This window comes from Temnothorax nylanderi, unplaced genomic scaffold, assembly GCF_030848795.1.
Source record: "Temnothorax nylanderi isolate EJ_2023f unplaced genomic scaffold, tnyl_v1.0 TNYL_tig0444_pilon, whole genome shotgun sequence".
In the NCBI taxonomy this organism is placed as follows: Eukaryota; Metazoa; Arthropoda; class Insecta; order Hymenoptera; family Formicidae; genus Temnothorax; species Temnothorax nylanderi.
In genome coordinates, this window is record NW_027249506.1 from 53763 (window position 1) to 77528 (window position 23766).

The 23766-nt window shown below is 36.4% G+C and overlaps 4 protein-coding genes across 7 annotated transcripts in view; 1 reads left to right on the top strand and 3 right to left on the bottom strand.

Annotated features, from left to right (window-relative positions):
• The window catches only part of LOC139782838 (uncharacterized), a 128503-nt gene that overhangs the window by 34927 nt on the left and 69810 nt on the right, over positions 1-23766 (bottom strand). For 2 of the 4 annotated variants that reach the window (XM_071721925.1, XM_071721926.1), the window contains one exon: positions 21742-21844. The exons of the other annotated variants lie outside the window; for them this stretch is intronic. The gene's annotated coding sequence lies outside the window, so the exon portion shown is untranslated. The remainder of the gene's footprint in view (positions 1-21741; positions 21845-23766) is intronic. 4 annotated transcript variants of the gene reach the window in all.
• Positions 1-23766, top strand: part of LOC139782836 (protein I'm not dead yet-like) — a 91869-nt gene that overhangs the window by 1570 nt on the left and 66533 nt on the right. The gene's annotated exons all lie outside the window — the stretch shown is intronic.
• LOC139782841 (uncharacterized) lies at positions 3813-11083 on the bottom strand. Its single transcript, XM_071721928.1, is given in 2 exon segments — positions 3813-9790; positions 9793-11083. Coding segments are annotated over 2 exon segments (3549 nt in total). The 3' UTR covers positions 3813-7532.
• Positions 3813-13266, bottom strand: LOC139782835 (uncharacterized). The gene is made up of 2 exons (XM_071721917.1): positions 11194-13266; positions 3813-6044 (listed from the first exon to the last, which is right to left on the bottom strand). Exons 1-2 carry the CDS (start codon positions 11205-11207, stop codon positions 4331-4333), a joined length of 1728 nt encoding a protein of 575 aa, XP_071578018.1. The 5' UTR covers positions 11208-13266; the 3' UTR covers positions 3813-4330.

Below are 23766 nucleotides of genomic sequence, written 5' to 3' on the forward strand. Positions count from 1 at the left end.
CCGATTCTCGCAAAATTCAAAACAACCTTCTTTTAATAATACTCTATATAAAATTACATGTACATCTTATACACTTTTTAAGCAGAAATCGGTAATTCCTTCACCGATCCTCGCCAAATTCACTAACAATCTTCCTTTAATGATACTTTATCCATCAAATAACTTAGGGTAGACCGAGGCGAATCGGATCAATATAAGTTTTAAGACAGTTTTCGTTAGTGTTTTTTTTCAAACGAGCTATTTTATCGTGCTAATTAGTAATCCGATTCGCCTCGGTCTACCCTATATATATTTTAGGCAGAAATCGGTAACCCTTAAACCAATCTTCGCAAAATTCAAAACAACCTTCCTTTAATGATACGTTCTATATATAAGATTACATGTATAACTTGTACACTTTTTAGGCAAAAATCGGTAACCCCTTCACCGATCATTGCCAAATTCAACACCAACCTACCTTTAATGATACTCTATCTATAAAAAAAAATTAAGCTTGATATTTCAAAATTTGCGGAAATTAGGGCAATCATATAGATTTTTTTAGATAAAAATCGGTAACCCTTTCATTATTAGCAATTTTTATTAATTCTATTATATTCTTCAGTTTTTTCTACCCCTATTTCATATATAATTCGTTAAGATTTGGTTGATTAGTTCTGGAGTTATAAAAATTTCGGTAAGTTTGGCACATACATACATACACACATACACACATACCGACATTTTTTTTAATGCGATATTTCGGCGTTTTAGAACATAAGGAACACATTGGCATCGAAAACTAAAAAAACAATTTTCTCTTCGGTCTTTTCTACCCCTATTTCATATACAATTCATTAACATTTGGTTGATTAGATCTAGTTTTATATGCGATCAAAGGTCCATATACGAAGTTTATGAAAACAAAGCTTCCTCTATGAGCTATGAGGAAGCAAAAATGAAATGTAGTCATAGGAAAAAAAATCTCTTATGTCTTATATGCTCATATAAGAAGCGATCTTATACGCTCCTACATGAATTTTGGCCTGATAAGATCTTATATGGTCATATATGATTATATAAGATTATATATAAGGACATATATATATTTAAATAAGTTTCAGAAAATTATTATTATTTTCAAGTGTTATTTTTTAAGTGTGCCACTTTATTATAAGAGTGGACTCCACGATACAACTAATACAAAAATTGTACCGCTCCATAGCGCGAGACAGTGTCGTGTCTTTTGATACCGTTCTTATAATACTTTGTCAAATTTTAAATACGAGAAACAGATTCCATCGAATGCCATCTATCGGATACTTTAAGATACAATATTGTGATCTGATCACATATATAATCTTATATGACTATATAAGTTCATATATGATTATATTATTTTCAGTTTAAATTATAAAGTATGTTTGCAAAATAATACGATTAATATATTTATTTATAAGAACTATAATATATATTATATAACAGTTTTTTTCACGAATTATTACAGGTAAAATTTCACTGTTTACAAAAATATTTAATAAAAATTAATGTCAATTAAAAAAATTAAGTGTCTTATGCAAAATTAAAAAAAACGAAAATTTAAAATAACATAAGCAATGAGAAGTGCCGTTTTTGGTCGAAGTGGATCTTGGTGCTTAATAATATTTCACAATATCAATTATTATTAAATACATTTTTCAGTTTTTTAAACTGCGTGTCAATATAAACTTTGTCGGACTTAAAACGCAATTGTGTAAATTGAAACTAGAAATAATATCTCATATTAATTTGATTGTCAAGTAAAATAAAATACTGGAAGAATATTTATAACAGTTATACAAACTTATGGATAGATCCGAGTATATGTTCATATATGATTATCTTTAACCTTATAAATATACTTTTACATGATCAGACATGATAATATACAAGCGTATAGGACCATAATATATATGGCTATATAAGGTTATACTTACCCAAGAAAAAATGATTAGATATAATCATATATGATTATATCTGATATATATATATATAATTGTATATGTTTTTATATGGGGTCATATCTAATTATACATGGTCTCACGTACAATTAGTGGACCCATATACAACCAGATATAGCACCATATCTAATTGTATATAAATGTATGTAAAGCCAGATATAATAATATGTGAGTAGTGCACCCTATATATAATTACCCGGGAAAAAAAGATTATATATAATTATATATAAATATATATGATTATATATAATGGAATTATATATGAAATTTGTCTCTTATATGATCATATGTATAATCATATATAATCATATATAATCATATATGAACATATATAATGATGTTATATATATGTAAATATATATAATCATATATGACCATACATAGTCAATATATATTAAAAAAGAACTGTTGACTTCGATAATAAAGCATTGATAAATTAAGATGTATATTATTTCAAAAGCTGTAGAATCAAAAGTGAAATGATTTATTCCATATATTATAACTTGGCACTGCTTGACGTGAGACAGTGCCGTGTCTCTTGATACCGTTTTTATACCACTGTTCGTCAAATTTTAAATACGAGAAACGAATCCTATCGAATGCCATCTATTAGATAATCCGAATTTAAAGTTTATATATGATTATATATAATCATATATAATCTACATGGATAAATGCTTCTTATGTATAATTTATATATAAATTATGTGAACTCATATATATAATCATGTCAAATTGTATATGAAACATTTATATATATTTAAATATATTTTAATCGCCTGTATAATTATATATAATCATATATAATCATATAGGGTTATATATACTTCCATATGAATCTTATATAATTCAGCGAGCGGAGCCCTTAAGAGATTCTCATTGGGACGCCATATTTGTTACTTTCATTTGAGGGGTCATATTTTTAGGGTTTATACCGTCATTTTTAAGGATTAACCATTAATTGAAGGTTAACTATCACTTGAAGGTTAACCATCATCCAAAGAAAAACCCTTAAAGTTGGGTGTGATTTCGGACCGCCAATTGAAGCTTAACCTTCAAATGATAGTTAACCTTCAATTGGCGGTCCGAAATCACACCCAACTTTAAGGGTTTTTCTATGGTGTTTTTTTAACGGTTAACACCAAAAGTTGAGTGTATTTTTCCATAAGGGTATATCCATACGTGAGTGCATATATGATCTATTGTTCATATCTAGTTATATTTGGAATTATATATGCCCATATACAGGGTGTTAATTTGAAAACTTTTAGTCGGAATGTCTCGGGGACTATTAAAGATACCAAAACACGGTTTGGAGAGAATATAGGGTAGCAAGAGGGACATACTTTGATTTAAAAAAATTTGACCTTGGGTGGAGGCGTCATGGTCAAATAAAGGTCAACTTGATTTTTTTAAATAGACACATAATTTTTTAAACATCTACGTTTGTAACCCTCCTCATTATGAGCTCAACGCGCTATGATCCAAAATCTTCGAAGGTCAAATGACCAAATGCAGGCTCACAGTATTATTGTCTTTGTACATGTTATGAGACACCTTTTGCAGCTGCAGCTTCTCTACTAAATCGAAATCGAACGGATCTTGTTGTTAGACTTCTATTTCTGTTCGTGTTTATGTTCGTGTCATGATGACTTAGTTTGGCACGCGGAATCACCATGTTAACGCTTGTAGTACAAATTAGCACTCACTGTACTTACCAGTTTAAGTAAACTAGAAAAAAATATCAGTCACACCTGTTGTGCCTCAAGGATGGGATGTGCCGGCACAAGGTTCTTTTAGGATTTCGGGTTGGAGAACAAATAAATCACTATGTATAAATGAGTGAAATATATTTCCCTTTTACAAGTTTAATGCGGTTTCCTCTTTGCTAATCCCGGTACTCGCGTAACAGAAAATACTTTCGTATAAGACGCACGTTTCTCGTATCGTTACTAGCTGACGACCGACTGCCCGCCACTCGTCGGAAAGGCGGGCTCTTTATCCGCTCGGTGTTGCTGACTTCGTTGTCAGCGTTTTTGGCACTGTGGTCAACTGTCCGGGATGACCATATTTGGTCATTCCCGAAACTTGGGCAGGTCTTCGCGTCAGCGTTCCTCGTCGCTAGGGTCAAGTTACCGATAGGAGGCAACTTGGAGTTGTCAAGTGCAATACTTAATCTATTATTCGTTGTGCGCTCACAACATCCCTTCCCCCGCGGAAAAAGAAAAACTGAGGTTTACGAAGTTTTTCGTTATTTATTAATTTTTGTTTTTTCTTTTTCTTGAGGGGTTACAATCTGGTTTACTTATATGCTAATATGTATGCTATGGTTTCCCCCTTTAAATTTTTAATTATTCCCTTTTTTTCTTTATTACATAAATTATTATAACTATGATGCTTACTACGGTTACGATTACGGTCGCGGAGCCTATAGGATATATAATATTCTTATTTGTAAAGGCGCTAAAGACGCTTGGCTGGTTATTTTCCACTTCCCTTTTGATTTCATCTAAGCTTAAACTTAACTTTATTAATTCTGACGGATTTCTGATTACTGGTTCTAACTTGATTTCTCTTTCAGAGTCTAATCTGTTGTCCAAAATTATACTTTCCTCTAAGGTATTAGTTGCATTAAATTCCGGTAAATACATTTGTATCTGTTTAATATAAATTCGGTTGTTTGTTTCTAAAAATATGTCAGGCGTAGTTAATTTACAGTTCTTGCGCAATGTAATTTTTCCAGTTTTTTCGATTTTAATTTTATTTTCGGGAAGTTCGTTACATTGGATCGTTATCTCTGATTTTTTTGGAGTGGAAAATAGCCATGTTTGCGGTTCGGTTAATGCTATCCAAAACGTTACGTTTGAAAGGATATGGCGTTGTCTACGGTTTTCTCTATATTTAGGCGTTTCTATAAAAAGTTGCACTTCGCTTGGCGCATTCTCAGTTATACGGTATACAGGGAAATTTTGATCGCATACAACTATCGTGGTTTCACGCTTACATCTGTTTAGTTCGCTGTCCTTTAATATTAGATAATTGTGATTTTCCCGGTTTATTCCTAACAACGCGTGTGAGGGTTCTAGCAATGTGAATACATTATGGTTGTAGTGTATCGGTATGGGAGTAATTTTTATAATGTCATATATCGGGTATGCTACTATGGGAAACGCTAGGATAGTGTACACGTTTGCCTTGTCGTAGTACGCGCTTACGTCTATGTATTTCTGTATAGTGTTCCAGTTTCCGATCTGAATTTTAAATGGAAAGTTCAATCCTCTGGCTAGGTGTACTGTTGCTTCCTTTAATTCTGCGATTATGTTTTCCATGGGAAGTACGCGTGTAATTAAGATGTTATTTTTTGCGTATGTTAGATAATCGGTTATGTCATTTATGTCCGTCGTGAGGTCGGCTATCATAGCGGTTATCAGTATTAATTGTTCGTCTATTTCTTCTCTGTGTATGAATTGGTCGTGTAGTTTTCTGGTGACGTTTGCCAGTAAATTTTCGTTGTGGGATAACGTATGTTCCAATTTTTCCATATGTCCTAGCGTGGAGTTGATGATCTTCAGCTGGTTCTTTGCTGCGTGCTGTAGCGTTTCTTGCTGATTATTAAGCAGTTGTAATTGCTCGTTGATTGTTTTTGCGTCTTCAGCATCCATGGTACCAAATAGAGTTTTGCTTATCTCTCCAATGGCATTGATTAACCCTCGCTTAGATGCGGGTGACTTGTAGATTGTTTGTAAATGTTCTATGGCGCGTGTTGTTTTATCGTTTTCTCTCTTATTGATCTGGAGAGCAATCTGGCATTTATTTTTGGCGTCTCCAGTGGCATATTTGCTAAGTTCCTCGGTGTTCTCTAAGTATCTCTGGAGCTGTTGGTGTCTGCTTTTTAATGCGGCTACGTCTATGCGTATCGCTAATTTCCACGTTGCTTTCGTCTGCTGCAGGTGTCCGATTCTTTCGAAGTAGATACCTGGCTCGTTGATAAATTGTATCACTTCGTATGGTGGTAGGGGCGGTGCTCCTGTTGCGAGGTGCTGGTAGAGGATGAGCGTCGTGATCCTGTAGTCAGAATACTTATCTTTACTTTGGCTGACATAGCTGTCAGTGGTCGCTCTCTTATTATGCGTTGTATACTGTGTAATAGTTTTTTTTTTTTTGTAATGCTCTTAATTTTCTATAAAGGTCTTTAGTCTGTTTGCGTGTACGCGTAACGTTTTTCGTCCTTTTTTAATTATGTAATTTACGTCGTTGATTTTTTCCATTACTGTGTACGGTCCTATCCATTGCAATTCTAGTTTTTTTGATCTTCCTCGCCGAACCGTTTCGTCATATAATAATACTGGATCTCCCGCTTTAAATGTTTCTATATTTGTTTTCTTATCGTATTGTTGTTTTGCCTTAATTTTTCCTTGCTTAGTGTTTTCTCTCGCTATTTCGTTCGTCGCGCGTATTCTTTCTCGAAGTTCATTTGCGTAATTGTCGTAGGTATATGTCAGTTTTGGCGGTTTCGTTAGAGCCGTCGGTAATATAGCTTGATGACCGTAAACTAACTCGAACGGTGTAAATCCTGTCGTGGTGTGGGGGGTTGTGTTATATGTGAACATCGCATAGGGTAGCCATTCATCCCAGTTCGTCTGATCTTCATTTATATAATGTCTTAAATATTCGGCTAATGTGCGGTGCGACCGCTCCAATGCTCCGTTACTTTCTGGATGGTATGCTGTCGTTTGTATTTTTTCAATTTTTAATAATTTACACACGTTTTTGAACATTTCGCTAGTAAAATTTGTACCCTGGTCCGTGAGTACTTTCTCTGGTATTCCGTGTTCTAACACGATTTTAGTAACAAAAGCTTTCGCCACAGTAGTTGCTTCTTGATTTTCTATAGGTATTGCTTTACTAAATTTCGTCAGGCTGTCTTGGAAAGTCAAAATATATTTGTTTCTGTTATCCGTAATGGTTAATGGTCCTACAATGTCAAGGGCGCATTTTTCGAATGGTCTTCGTGGAGTATCCGTAATAGATAAAGGCATTTTCGTTTTTTTGCTTAGTTTATTCTTTTGGCAGTATTCACATTTATTTATATAATCTTCGACATCCTTAGTAATTCCATTCCAATTGTGAGTTAGTCGGATTCGATTTAAAGTTCTTGTGACTCCCTGGTGTCCCCCCATAGGTGAGTCGTGATACTCGTGTAATAGTTGCAGTTTATCTTCTTCCGGGTATTCGCTCGGTCTTTCTTCTTGATGAACGTTGTTTATTTGCGAGTCCTCTACTATCGGGTTTCGACTCAGTGCGTCCGCGTTCGCATTCATTTTGCCTGCCTTGTGGACGATCTCGTAATCGTATTCTTCTAGTTGAAGTCTCCATCTAATTAATCTGGAGCCGGGGTCTTTTACGTTAAATAACCATATTAGTGGTCTATGATCAGTAATTATTTTAAATTTCGTTCCATACACATAAGGTCTGAAATGTTTTACGGCCCATACGATGGCTAACAATTCTTTTTCCGTCGTATTATAATTTTGCTCTGCGTTATTTAATACTCTACTGGCATATGCTATCGGCTATTTGTTGTTCGGCTGTCCAAATAAATTTTTCCCCCTTTCTTAATAATTTTGTTAACGGTTTTGCGATTTTAGAAAAATTGTCGATAAATTTTCGATAGTATCCAGCGAGTCCAAGGAAAGTTTGGACATCCTTTGCTCGTTTAGGTGTTTTATATCTTATTACTGCTTGTATGTTGTCAAGGTCTGGTAGTATTCCGTTTTCCGAAATAATATGCCCTAAATATAATACTTCTTTGCGCAGGAATTCGCACTTATCCGGCTGAAGTTTGAAACGATATTTTCGTAATCTTTGTAGTACTTCAATGAGGTGTCTGTTGTGTTCGGCCAAGGTTGCTCCGTATATTATGATATCGTCGAGGTAAACGAGACATTTGATACCTTCTAACCCCATTAGTGCTGCTAATATAGCTCGCTGAAAAGTTCTTGGCGCGTTTTTTAACCCGAAAGGCATTCGGTTAAACTCGTAGTGTCCATTTGGCGTGGAAAATGCTGTCTTCCTTTTATCTTCCTCTTGCATCGGTATCTGATGGTACCCGGATGCGAGATCTAATGTTGTAAAGTATTTTGCCTTTCCTAGTTTATCATGTATTTCTGCGATATTTGGCAATGGAAATGAGTCTCCTATTGTAAGGAAGTTGAGCTTGCGGAAGTTTATAACGATTCGAAGTTTTACTTTTCCTGACGCGTCAGGTTTTTTTGGTACTACTAGTATTGGGGAATTCCACGGACTCGTACTAGGGCGGATAATTCCATCCTCTAGCATCTTGTTAATTTGTCGGTTTATTTCTTCCTTATGTTTCTCCGGCAAGCGATAAGGTCGGACGTTCACCGGCGCGCTATCGGTACGCGTCGGGATCTCATGTTTCACCGCGGGGGTGCACGTTAGTTTGTCGTTCTCTAAATGGAATATGTCACAGAAATCATCGCATATCTGCTCTAACGTTTTTCTTTCCTCGTTATTTAAATGCTCCATTCTTAGTTTACTGCGTACTTTTTCGCGTCTCTCCGTGATGGATTCGCGCTCTTCTGTCGGCTGTAACGTGAGTATATCCGTGTCAGTTGCCGGTGCCTCTTCTAGAGTTACGCGCGGCGTGATAATTTCGACGGGCTTTTCCGTAATATTTACTATGCTTATTGGGCAGATAAAATCTATCGGTTTTACCATACAATTACCGATAAATACTCCCGGAAGTACCTCTTCGCCCCTTACAATACCTACTTTATTTGTGTTGGTTATCGCGGATATTATTGTTTCGCTACGCGGTGGTAAGGTAAACTTTCGGTACGGCTGTAATTTAAATGTCGCGGTACCGATTTTTAATCGATTTTCAGCGTGATTGGGTACGGCTTGATGTTTCTTCAGGAAATCTATTCCCAGGATGCCCTCGTAGTCCATCGGGAAATCGTCTCGTACTACGTACATTGTATGCCGTATTATTTCTTTGCCTATTAGTATCGATGCTCGTATTTTCCCGAGGGTGTAGATTTGATGTCCGGTTACGCCGGTCAGTGCTATCTTCTTTTCTCGTATTTTAGTCTCGTCCTTTAGTTTTCCTACCTTAATGAAGGTGACGGCGGCCCCGGAGTCAAGCAAGAAATTCAGTTTTCCATTAGTTGCTTCTCGCATTGGGAGGGTGACAAGGTCTAGATTAGAATTCTTATCCGCTTTACCTGTCACATGAGCTACTCGGTATTCGCGCGCGCGTCGCGTCTTATGCTTTCTTCGTCTCTCTTGTTTGTCGCTACCGCTGCTGCGGCTGCTGCTACTGCTGTCGCTACATGACGTTTCCTCGTCTGATTCCCGTGTCTTATTTCCTTGGCTCTTTTCGGTCGTATTTACTTGTTTCCTTTCCCGCGGATTATATTTAGAGGGGTGAGCCCGTTCTTTCTCGGGTCGTCCGTTAAGCGTCCAGCAGTCCTCTCTTTGGTGCCCTTCTTTCTTGCAGTGTGAGCAATATTTTTCAACGGTGTTTATTTCGCTGGGCTTTTCGGCTCTCGGGAGAGAATACCTAGTGGCGTTTCGGCTAGTACGGCATTCTTGTCCGATGTGGCCTAGCTTTCCGCATTTATGGCATTTAATTCCGACACTTCGAGCTTGTCGAGTTTGCTCTTGACTATTTTTACTTCGGTCTGTGTTATAGGTCGCGCGCTGAGAGGGTCCTTTTAACTTTTCCTCGGACGTAGCGCCTAAAATTGCCGCGGTGAGGTTAGCGTAATTTCGTGACCGCACGATAGTTGAATGTCTTCTCGAAGTCCTAGCTGGAAATTTTCTAACGCTAGCTCCTGTATCGTATCTAAGATTGCTTTTCGTTGCTCTGAGGAATGTCCACGGCCTTCGATCATAGATTGGTATAGTTCCATTGATAATTTGTCTACCCGGAGTCCGTAGTCTCTCGCGCTTTCGCCTGGCTTCTGCCGGAGCATATTAAATTCTCGCTGAATGTGCGTGGTGCTACGTTTTGCCAAGTAACACATTTCTATTTCCTGTTTCAATTGCGCGAAAAAGTGTATGTCTCGCGTTTGGAAATCGTACATGGCTTTTCCCGTTAGTTTCGTGCAAAGTATAGCCTTTAACAACGATTTTTTATCAGCGGGATTAATTTCGTTCATCGCATAAGTGCTTGCGTTTAAGAATTTTTGAACTTGACTGCGCGAAGTTCCGTCGATTTCCGGAATCATGTCGCGGGCTTCTTTTAATTTAATGTACGTGTTTACTGGATCGTGTTGGTTTCTGACGTCTTCCAACGTTCGTCCGTAAGTTACATCGAGTGGACCGTTACTGAAGTCACGTCGGACTCTGTTGTCTTCGCGTTCGTAATTCGTGGCCTCTAATCTCTGCAAGCGATTTTGTATTGCGCGTATCTCGTCTAATAGCTCGCCGAAAATGGAGTCTTGCGTGCCCGGGCATGCTCGCGCGGGCCCCGGATTCGCGGGCGTCCGGTGGGCTCCCGTCCTCAGGCGGCTTCTCTCTGCGTCCACCTGCTCTGGCGTTATCGGCGGGTCGTTGACGCCCTCGCGGGACGTGCTCGCGTGTGCTGCTTCTCTCCGCTGGTTCATTCTTTCGCCCCGGGGCGTATAATTCTCTCCGCTTGGATCGAACACGTCGCTATCATACGACGTCAATGAAAATTCTCCTCTCTCGGAGTGATCGATCGGTATACTGGAACGTGCGTCACTTATTGTGGGGTCCAGTCGCAGTACGTCACTGTTGTTTTCGCTATTATTCGCGTTATTTCTTTCGTTAGCGGCGGTATCGCGAGGTCCGTGATTATTTCGGGGTAAGAGACTGTCGTCTAAGAAAGCGAATTCTCGCTCTAACACGATGTTGGGGTCTAATACCGGCGAGTTGTCATCCGAATATTCTAGACTACGTCGCACGCTTTCTGCGATGTCGCAAACGGCTACTTCTACGATACGAACAGGGCCTATTGGGCTGACTCGCTTTGTCCTACGTGCGGGCGCACTCTCGGCCCTATGTAACCACGACGGATTTCGGGCTGGGCGTTCTCGCGATTCACTATCCGACATCTAAGAATCACAGGCTCGAGTTTCGCTCGGCAGGACGTGTCGCTGTCCTCTAACAATTACCGCTTTATCTCGTCTCACAGTTAGTCGCGTTACAATTGTTTTCGACTCACATTGATAGTCGCATGTTGTTCGCTACTGCGTTGGTTGTTGACCGTTGCTGCGTGGCTTGGCCGCGGGGCTGGCGAGCCTTCGTTGTGGTAGGTCGCGCCTTCTCCGGTGTCGCTGAGCCGCTACCGGGTGCTTCCTTCTGCTGGAACGAGCTGCTACCGGGGCTTCCTTCCTCTGGAGCGGGCTGCTACCGGGTGCTTCCTTCCTCTGGATCGGGCTGCTACCGGGTGCTTCCGTCAGGGCTGGTTTTCACCACTTTCACCGTTTCGCTCTCTGATTTCAGGCGAACACTCGCGGCGGGAGCACTCGCGGCGGGAACACTCGCGGGGAAACGTTCTCCGATTTTCCGAAATCCCACCGCTGCCACCAGTTGTTGTGCCTCAAGGATGGGATGTGCCGGCACAAGGTTCTTTTAGGATTTCGGGTTGGAGAACAAATAAATCACTATGTATAAATGAGTGAAATATATTTCCCTTTTACAAGTTTAATGCGGTTTCCTCTTTGCTAATCCCGGTACTCGCGTAACAGAAAATACTTTCGTATAAGACGCACGTTTCTCGTATCGTTACTAGCTGACGACCGACTGCCCGCCACTCGTCGGAAAGGCGGGCTCTTTATCCGCTCGGTGTTGCTGACTTCGTTGTCAGCGTTTTTGGCACTGTGGTCAACTGTCCGGGATGACCATATTTGGTCATTCCCGAAACTTGGGCAGGTCTTCGCGTCAGCGTTCCTCGTCGCTAGGGTCAAGTTACCGATAAGAGGCAACTCGGAGTTGCCAAGTGCAATACTTAATCTATTATTCGTTGTGCGCTCACAACACACCTACGTCCAACAATTAATATTAAAATTTGAAGAAACAGGATCAATAGCAAAGAAAAACAGAACCGTACAAAGATTAGTGAATGAAGCAACTCAACTTGAAGTGGTAGGTCATTTTGCAATGAATTCAACATTGTCGATTCGCAAGCTGCAGCTGCAAAAGGTGTCTCATAACATGTACAAAGACAATAATACTATGTATACTACTCGAAGGCGTTCTTTCCGTTCATCGACTTTCTTCCGTTCTTAAGAAAACTAAAAGAAAAATACGGTGACGAGATTTTTATAGCGACAAATAAGAAGATTACTACCCCAAGGAGCGCCAATGCGCGTATAACGTGCTTTTAATGCGCGTACAATTGCATTGGCTTCAAAACTACATTAATTGTGTGTTCAAAATGCGCGCATTTAAATGCGTAATTAATGCAAATTGAGCATTTGATTTATAAATAACAGGTTTTATATTATATTTACATAAATAAGTAGCTTCTTACTCATTATGAAACATTTTATTTAAGTTTTTAAATTTTATATAAATTGAATTTTAAATAAATAGTTCCACTAACTATCTTTGTTCTTATTTCTGCGTTTAAAGCATCAATGTGTAAATGCACGTGTAGACTCTTAGATCCCCTATAGGGTAAGCAAGTTGGTGGAGCTTCGGTTGTCCATAGTGAACTCTACACAGATAAAAGAACATTCTTATTTAAAGAATATCTTTATCTTTGACATGTAATTCTTAAAACGAGATTATACGCTATATAATCTCATTTCAAGATTTACATGTCAAAAATAAAGATATTCTCTAAATAAGAATGTTCTTTTCTTCTGTGATAGCTGTACTGAAATATGCTTACAGTAATGCTTAGAATAATTAAATTATTGGTTTAATAATCCAGATATTGGGTCTAATAATAATACAATTGAATAAACTACTTATGTTTTTGTGGCACCCCGTGATAGCACTTTAATTGAAGCAAAAGCTTTTTTTCTCAGTGTAGGTTGCACTCAACATCCATTTCTTTCTCTGTCTGGACACAGTGGACACTGAGCAACCTATCCCTTTTTTCTTCGTGTCCGGCCTTTAAACATTGTAGTGAGCATTCCAATATAGTACAGAGTTCACTAGTTGTCCGATTGGGCTTCTCGATCAATGAGCGTAGGTGCACTTTTTGGTATGCGCTGCCATAATATGCATTAAATGCGCATATAATGCGGGACAAATATGCGCTTTAAATGTGCATTTACGACCCGCATTTAATGCAAATTTTAATGTACATTCAAAGCGCATTATACGCGCATTGGCGCTCCTTGGGTACTATATGTTTCCAAAACAAAGGATATACAATTTTGTCGAGTTATTGGTATGAACGAAAGAAAGTCGATGAACGGGAAGAACGCATTCGAGTAGTCACTGCAACTACAGCCATAATTCGGGAAGATATTTGCTCACAAATCAACGACACGTCTGCATATCCTTCAAGCGATGATTTTTTGACAGATGTAAAAGACTACATACCGAAATCCCTCAATATTTTTCTGGAAAACGTTATAGCTAAAGGAAAAGAATGCCCATCGCAGCAGCTCCAACAAAAATGCATTTCAATAGCGCACGCTATTATGTTGGCGACTAGGCCAAGATTTTTCTTGTCACCACTTTTAATCAGCGTTGCTGCTTTTTTATACCGGAAATTTGGCTCTAAAAATCTAGTGACGTTACTATCTAGTTTGGGCTTCAGCGCATCATATAATAAAGTACAATTATTGGGAGCTTCAGCTGTCAAGCATTGGAAGCTTGACGAGAACGATTTCTTCGTAATCGATGTTGAAGATCGAGATGATGATCATAGCCCTGCAGATTCACAACCTTAGGAAACGGCTCAGAAGAATCTTGCAGACGACTCTACCCCCAGTACTAGTCGTGTACAACAATTTTAAATGGTAAGAGTTGCCAAATTTTCATATGTACGAGAAATATCACGCACACATTTGATATTTTTTGTCTATTTATATTTTTTCTTACAAATTCTACACCGAGAGTGTGATTTTTATGACAGCGTGAGACAAAATACAAATATCCATATATTCAACAGTGTATTACAGAAAAACTATTAAAGATATGAAAAAAATGTATTGGACCTTTTTTATAGAGAATTTAATAAGTTTCATTTTTTATAATAACCTTCATTACGATAGGATCAACGATTACCGAGATATGAGGGAAAAACTGAATTAGAGCACTTTTTTCAAGATGGCGGATCGAGCCCTGCAGGTAGAGGTCCGGACTTTTAGTATGTTCAATAGTATGCCAAGATAAAGGTCTCCACCAATTTATAACTTTGTACCGGTTATTTTTTCTATTCGCTATATTTTGATCTAATTTGACTGGACTATTTGTAAAACGAGAAACACAGACTTTACACCTCAATAATATTTTTTAAAACATGTTAACTTATATTGCATACATAAAAAAATGGATCAAAATTTTTATTAAATTTTTAAATTGCAAAAATGAAAATAATAAAATAAAATAATATTTTTTAGTAGTAATGTAACAATACTTTTAACACTTAATATAATATAATAATATTTAATGTTATAATACTTTTTATAAAATATTCAGACAGAAGTGTTCAATCATACTATTTTTTCCATGGTATCTTAGCATATTTTTAATCGATCGACTTCAAAAAGGAGGTTCTCAATTCGACGAGTATGATGTATGTGGGTATGTTCACGATTTTTTCTGAAACTACTGGACGGATGCGGTATTCACTGTCTTATAGAGCAATCCTCCAAGACAGTTTTAGTACATAAAATATCGCGTTAGAACATCAGGGTACGGAGCATTAAGAAAATATGCATACTTAATAATTACAAGCAAATAATAAATTATTATTTTTTATTCGTATTAATTGAATAACGCACTAAACAAGTATAAAATAAAAAAAAATTTTTTTTAATAAAATTAACTTCAAAAAAGCTCTAAAAATAATGAAAAAAATTGAAAAAATTAAAAAATAAAGAAGCTTTAAAAGATATGAAATAATACTTTTCAGAATTCCTTTCAATTTTTTGAAGTCGGTGCAAAATTAATAATATTTTTAAGTATTTTCTTTAATTTTTTGAAGTTGGTGCCCAATTAATAATAACTACTAAAAATAATAATTACTAAATTAATTTGACGTCAACTTTAAAAAATTGAAAGGAATACTTAAAAATATTATTAATTTGGCGCCGGCTTAAAAAAATTGAAAGGAATTCTCAAAAGTATTATTTCATACTTTTGAAAGCTTCTTTTTTTTAATTTTTTAAATTCTTTTTAGAGCTTTTTTTGAAATCGGTTCTATTTTTTTTTAATTTTCACGTTGACTCATCAACGTAATAAGAAAAAGCAAATATGTTTCTTTAAATTTTTAAACAATAAATGATATAACTGATCCTATAAATCATGATCGCATCAATGATGAAGATGGCTACAGCGTGTCTTATGTAATATATGATTCTTTCATTTTTTATGATTAAGGTATCATAAAGTTAAAAAAAAAGTAGAAGGAAGAAGAAATAAAAAAAGGAAAAAAGATAGCCAAGAGACAGAGAAAAGGAGAGAGAGAAAGAGGGAGAGAGGGGGGGAAAGAGGGAGGGAGAGAGGGAAGGTGGAAGAGTGGGAGGGAGGGAGGGAGGGAGAGGGATGGAGAGGTAGAGGGAGGCAGAAGGAGGAAGGGTAGGAGAGAGGGAGGGAGGGAGAGAGGGAGGGTGAGAGGGAGGGTGGGAGAGAGGGAGAGAGGGAGGGAGGGACAGAGAGGGGCAGAGAGGAGCAGAGGGGGAGAGGGAGAGTGAGAGAGAGAGAATTAGTGAGAATAAGAAAAAATGGCTGTAAAATGCGAAAAGAGACAAAATTAGGACGACAGGATATGAATTTAAGGGAATGGATGAGGATAAAATTAAATAATAGGACATGAACAAAAATCAGAGAGAATCAGAGAAGATAAAAAAGAATGAGAGAAATAAAGAGAAGACAATGAGCAAAAATGAAGCATTATGAATGAGAACAAGTAAGAATAAAGAAGAATGAGAGAAAATAAAGCAGTAAAATGCAATCAAATAAGAAAAATGATGCAGAATGGATGAGAATGAAGGAAACTATATGAAGATAACGGAAGGAGACTACATGAATCAAACAAAATAAAACAAAATGAGACAGAATGAGAGAGAATGAGTAAGAATGAAAAAGATTGAAAAAATACAAGGGAGTCTGAAAAATAAAATATAATGTGATTAATTAATAAGAGAGGGAGAGAGCGAGCGAGCGAATACAATGATCTAGAAGATTCAACTGTATTAAGTTCTTATGTCATAACCTAATCTAAAGTTATGTATTTTACATTAAAAATATGGGTTTTATCTATTAATAATTAATAATTTATTAGTATGGGCTACTGCTTAGTATTTATGTGCGGTTATCTACCTTATTCTAATGCGTGCGTAGGAGTTGGCCCATAGATTGTGAATCGCAAAGGGGTAGAAAGGAAGGAGACACTTTTTCATTATACCTGTCTGTGTCTGTGTAAATAATTGCATTTTATCTGACGTTGATCAATCTTGATTTCGTCGGTGATGAAGAGGCGTTGTGTCCGGTGTTGGCGTTTTAGTCCGGGGAGTCAAGCTTCGGTTAGTCGATGAGCGTCAGAGTTTAATGTCCTCGCACGAGAGCGTCGGGTGCTGAGGAAGTCGGCGGGCGTCCGTGCGCCACTGCCGAGGGCGTCCACGCGCCTAGGAGTCGGTGAGCGTCCAAGCGCTACTGCTGGAGGCGTCTCGCGCCAAGGAAGTCGGCGGGCGTCCGTGCGCCCAAGAAGTCGGCGAGCGTCTAAGCGCTTTTGCCGGAGGCGACTGGCGCCGAGGAGTCGGCGGGCGTCCATGCGCCACTGCCGAAAGCGACCGAGCGCCTAGGAAGGCGGCAAGCGATCGTGTGCTACTGCCGAGGGCGTCCAAGCGCCTAGGTGTCGGTGAGCATTCACGTGCTGCTGTCGTAGGCGTCTAGCGCCCAGGAAGTCGGCGTGCGTCTGTGCGCCACTGCCGAAGGCGTCCGTGCGCCCAAGAAGTCGGCGAGCGTCTAAGCGCTTCTGCCGGAGGCGACTGGCGCCGAGGAGTCGGCGGGCGTCCGTACGCCACTGCCGAAGGCGACCGAGCGCCTAGGAAGGCGGCAAGCGATCGTGTGCTTCTGCCGAGGGCGTCCAAGCGCCTAGGTGTCGGTGAGCATTCACGTGCTGCTGCCGTAGGCGTCTAGCGCCCAAGAAGGATCTGTCAGGCCCCGTAGGGGGTCCCTTTATATACAGGTCGTGGTCAAATCTGAAATACGCGAAACGGTAAGGCGATGCGGCGCCTAGCGGCGTCGATGCAAAGTAGCCGCCGGTAACACAGATACCGCAGAGTTACCGCGCGGGCGTGTACCATAAGTGGCGTAGATCGTCACAATTAGTAATTTATTTGTTTAATAATCCTATGGTATTATAAATCTCATATTTAATGTTATAAAAAACTAAAAAAAAGTAATATTAATCTTGCTCAAAAATATTTCAGAGAAGTACTTGGTTTTATTGTGGTTTCTTTCATTATTAATTTTAATTTGTATTGTCAGATTGAAATTGATTTGAATTTAGATTACGTAAATCAATAAATATTAATTAGATCTTATTTATACATATTGCAGTTATATAGCATTATTATTTTATTTTACTATAGGTACTGTAGTATTTTTTACATTTTTTGTAACTTAAAAAAATATGCATATTAGGAAAAATTGAAAAAATATATATACAATATGCTTATAATTAGCAATAAAATAAAATTATTATAAAAAATAATAATAACAAAATAATAATAATAATAATAAAAGAAATAGGACCGTTACGATATACAATCAAATTAGAATAAAATGCCATACGGTCCAGGCTTAGATCTTTGACAGCCTAATATTAATTTCTGTGAGTATGTATACATATATTTTTCCAACTTATTTAACTGCGCGCCGATTTTTTGTCGGACTTGGAACACAGCTATTGCTGGAACATTAAAACCCTTCCCTCCCCGGAATTAAATCGATTTGATTTAATTACATAAATTAATTTAATTATCTAAAAAATAATAATAATTTATTTAACGGAATGTGACAGGTAATGAGAAAGAAAAGTGGACACACAAAAGGGAAGTTAAGAATGTACTAATAGATTATCTTTTAGTAAATGAGGAGAAAAAATAGGGGAAATTATAGGGGTGGTGGAAATAAGAAAGATGGTGGTGGAAAACATTGAAAGTGTAAGGAGATTCTATTCTAAGTGGAAGGATAGAAGAAGAGATAGTGAAGAGTTAGGAAGAACAGAAGAAGGAAAAGAAATGGAGAAATAATGGAATAATGAATGTGAAAAGTAAGGAGGAAAAGAGAAAGATGGAGAGCTGAGGAAGGGGAGAAAGAGAGAGGTACCGGACGAAGAAATTAGAGTGTAATAAGTCTTATATGAGAAATAAGAAGAAAGAAAAAAACAAAATATGAGAGAGTAGGTATGTGAAGTAAGCAGAGAGGGAAAAGGAATGGGAGGTGGTGATTAGATATTAGTACAGTAGAGGAGAAAAAGGAATGAATTAACGGAGAGAAATAGTGGAATGGGATAAATATTTTAAAATAAATATAACAGGAAATATATAGACATGGATGGCGCGCGCGTTAGCGCGCGCTGCGTGCTAGTCCTCTTCTAACTAGTTCTCTTCTAAAAAGGGCATGTCATCGATACTCGAATCTATCGAAATATTGTTGTCGCTTTTCCGCGATGCCGATTGGTTCTCTTGTTACGCTTACTTCATGAGCGGCTGTCATGGCATATTTTGACAGTTGTGTGGTTAATAGTGTAATAGTAACAGTGAAATATTAAAAATAAATAGCGCGCGCGTAGCGCGCGTCTGTGATGTCTAGTCAATATAAAAAATAACAAAAAACCGGTATAAATTAAATTTATTATTGCCTGAGATATAGTATATCTAACCATCAATAACATTCACTCTTTGTTTCATATCAATGTTCAATCTTGTCCTCATCGTTTAAAATTTTTTAAATAGTGTTTATAGGATGTGATAATAGGAATGCCCTATCTATTAAACCTATGATTGTGCCTACCTTCTGACAAAAAGAATGTGAAAAGAAACAGAGATATCTCCCTGAGAAAGTTGATTTGTAATACCAAATAGTTTCAATAACTCCTCCATTAATTTTCAAATTAATGTCGAGAAAATTTAAGCTTCTGTCTGCATATTCATATGTAAATTTCAGTCTTTGGTGAAAGAAGTTAAACACGTCAATAACTGCAACGTAATCATAGATTTCGGGATAGCCATAAAAATGTCGTCAACGTAACTAAAATAAATAGGCACATAAAAGGGTAATCATTCTAACATCTTGCATTCCTTGCAAATCTTGTAAAACGAGATCAGCAATAACTGGCGGCAATGGAGAACCTATAGGAAACCCGAAAGTCTGTTGATAAAAGGAGTTATTAAGTTTAAAATAAGTCGAGTCAAGTACAAAACAAATAGTCGTCAAAAATTCATTAAGGAAGCATACCCGTCTAAAAATTAAAAAAATCGTTTTTTTGCACATTTTTATAACTTAACATTTTAAAAACAGTATAAAGTAAGTCTGACGTAGATTTTGATGTAAATTCAAAGAATTGACGAAGTTACAGAATTTTGAACGGAAGGGTCGAGGTAGCTCGGCATGGCTCGGCCAAATTGGTCGCAGTTGTCATGCTAATGTTAAAACCATCCTAAAACCGTTATTCATGTACCTTTGTGTACTTTTGTAACTTTGTGCTTCACGCAATATAGCAATAAAAGTTTGAACGCGCTATTTTAGAAAATTGCTCCTAAGACCAGTTTCAGTGGAGCAAAAATCGTCGAAATAGCGGCTTTTATTAGTACTGTGCTGTTTAATGATGGGTACAAAACCTTTTTGACATTCTGAATGTCAAAATAGAGCCGAAGGCTTATGAAATGTGTTTAATGGAGGATTCTGCGTCACGCAGGCTAACATTCGAGCGCAGCAAGCAATACTAAAGAAGTCAGAACTTCTAGGTGGTTATGATGATTAATTACTGAAGAAGTTGTTTCGTCTGCAGAAGGCTTACATTATGCTCTAGGAATCGCTGATTAAGTAAAGTTATAAAAAAAGTTCAAGATAAGTTTAAAAAATTACATTTTATTTGGCAAAAATTCGAGTCAAAACTTTGAACGCGTTTTTCTCAGAACTATTTTTTTCTTTACAGTGTGCGTGAAAACTCAGGCTACGTTTGATGGATTAATTTCAAATTTTACATGCAAATTCCTAATAAGATTCCACATCTGTTAACGAAGCCCTTTTTAATCCGATTTCCAATTTTTTTGCTATAAACAAGAAAAAATGGATTTGTCTCTTGGGAAAAAAAAACTTTCAACATGCCACCATTTTTTATTTTTTAAAATTTTGAAAAAATGCTTGGATGACAGATTAGCTATTAATATGTTTACTAAAAAAACGGTATTTATGCATAAAAGGGGCCTCCTCTCCGATGACCTTGACCTTGACATATGTTGTCAAGGTCACCCTCCTGAGTGACCTTCAGAAGGTTTTAGCCGGCGGTCATTGTTTATTAAAAAGTTAAAAGTTTGAAAAATATAGCAATTATTTTAAGTACTGAGAGGCATAAACGACTAATATTACGTTTTTTTTTTAAAGCAGAGAATACTTTATTTCGCGAGAAAGTCGCTGCTTTACCAAAACACAACATTTAAAGCAGTAAATTGTTGATAAATTGTATGTTGAATATATGTGAGTATTGGAAGGCATAAATGACTAATATATATGTCGAAATAGTTCACGCATATACTTTCCACGCGAAACGAGGTGCCACATGGGTTCGTGGCGCGCTTTACAAGCTCGTTTAAGTAGAGGTGGTATTAAAGAAGATAAAGTTAGTCGATCATCTGTGTGAATATTTGTGGCGATATACAATAAACGAGCTTGTAAAGCGCGCCCACGAACCCATGTGACAACTCGTGTCTCGCGTGAAATGTGTATGCGTGAACTATTTCGACATATATATTAGTCATTTATGCCTTCCAATACTCAAAATAGCTGTTATATTTTTCAAACTTTTTTTGTTTATAATTTTTTAACAAACAATGACCGCCGGCTAAAACCTTCTGAAGGTCACTCAGGAGGGTGACCTTGACAACATATGTCAAGGTCAAGGTCATCGGAGAGGAGGCCCCTTTTATGCATAAATACCAAAAAAACTTGTATTTTCAATTTCAGAAATAATCTACGAACGTTTTCATGCACACCGTGCAACCACCTAAAATTGGAGGAGCTCTGCAAATATTTGGATAACTTAAAAAAAATTTTAAGCTAAAAATTTTTATTTAAGTTAATAATGTTATATTAATATTGTAAAAAACTAAAAAGTTATTATCATGTCGTTGCGCTGCAAAAAAAAATCTAGAAAATGTACTCATATTTCGAGGTTTTAAACGGATATGCCCCCTTAAGAGATTGGATTTTTCTAATGATTATTCTCCTATTGTTAAGAGACTTCCACACAATTGTGACATCTGTAGTCAGTTTTATTTATTAACTTGTTTTTATTTATTTACTAATGTTATTTTGTTATATGATGCTTCATGATATTTGTCTGTACTTGTTTTACCTTGCGCTTGAGTCTAGGCCTTCAGTCCGTGTGCTGATCTTAACTCACAAGCATTGTTCTGTTACTGAATCCAGGCGCGGTAGATTATCACGAGATTGACTGTCTGTAAGTGAATTTTACATCTTTATGAAAAAACTGATACGAATTGCAGCTAATTTTGTGATCTCATTTTATTTAAAAGGCAGCAGTTAGTCACGTGATTTACCTTATATACTACCTTTTCTAACAACTTCAACGCCGGCCTATATTTTACGAATATGATTACATTTTGTTTTTATTTATGCGTTTTTGATGATTAGATTTAAGATTATCTCGAAATATTACACTGAAGAAGGTCTAAACTGAGACCGATGCGTTTGTATTTTGTTTTAAGTTATTAGATATTGTATTATTTATTATTTGCTATAAAATCGGCGTTTTGCTCTTATACTTACTTTAAGTTTCAAATTAACGCTGCGTTCCAGAACCACGTTCTTAACGCTCGAACATCGTTCTATCTTTGTTACTTACAGAAAGTTGAACAAGGACAGAGCACGCTCTTTGCGCTAAGAGTGTGGTTTTGGAACGCAGCCTAAGAAAGTAAAGTTTTCTCAAATCAATTAAAACTAAATTTAAATAAAGCAAAGATACAATTTACGATAGATAGATAGATTTAACTTACGTAATTCAAATTATCATTAAAGCATAACAATTTATTTATCTAATTTATTAATCTTGAATTTAATAATTTTTCTGAGCGTTTTCGTATTTTCGAAACAATATCGTTTTTTGATTCTGTTGTTGTAATATATTGTCTTATACTATTAATTTATACTATTAATTAATTAAGGGTTAATAATTATTTGATTTACTGACTTAATATTATTAAATCAAGATACTGCATATATTTCAAGTTAACTACATAAGTAGCAGAATTGCACAGAAAAAGTACAAAGATATTAATTGTACAGAAGGATACAAAAATATATAGTTATTACACTTTTATTTTTACAATAAAATTTTTAATCGTTCGTAAAAATCTTATTGCTTACATATACGTGTTCGATTGGATTATAAAAATCATTTGTATAAAATTTGTTTCAATATGTCGACATGCACGGTCGTGTCTAATCGCATTTAGTTCCAATCATCTAGCGTGTCCATGAATTTATTATATTATTATATGACTCAAAGACAATATCTTCTTATACATATATGTAAAAGAACTTAATACTGATGCAAATATTCTTTGCCAATTATTTACAGCTCTTGTTTATATTGCATCTGTTTATTTACCATTTATACAATTAGAATAAATTTTAGTCATAAAAACTGAAAATATTACTAATTACAATTAAAAAATAAGAATTTTGTAAGAATTATACAGAAATCATTAAATAAAGAAACCAACTATTATGACATTCATAATTCAATAACAATATAAAACATATTATTTAAAAAATATATTCAATTATTTGTCATTAATTTCATTTTACTTGAACAATTCTCATTTTATTCTTTATGCTTGTTATTATTCTTTATGCTAGTATTATATTATATTATAATAATATCTGTTAAAATTCGTTATTTTTTATAATCTCAACCAATTTGTAATGATAGTTTAATTCCAAGTGTACTTACGAATCGCGTAATCACTCGAATTACTTGAAACGAGACAAATACGGGATATTACAACAGTTTTACAATTAGGATCTGACATTTTCCTGAACGCTTATCTGAATTGGTGTTATTCCATATACGGTACTATATATATGATAAGAGTTCCGCTCATTCGTTAGTTTCCTTAAGTATGCGCGTCTTGCACGTACATACAACAAGGCTATTACATAACGATTAATTTAATGCAGCAACGTACTAGCATGATGATGAAATTATACAAAGAAGTTACAAAGAAGTTACAAAGAAGTTACGAACTGCCAACAATAGTACAGACCCGAAATTGTATTGAAGAATGAAAACCAAAAGAGGATTATACCTTCTCCTAATTTGCAATAAAATTTTAGATATAAAAAAAGTGGAATCAAA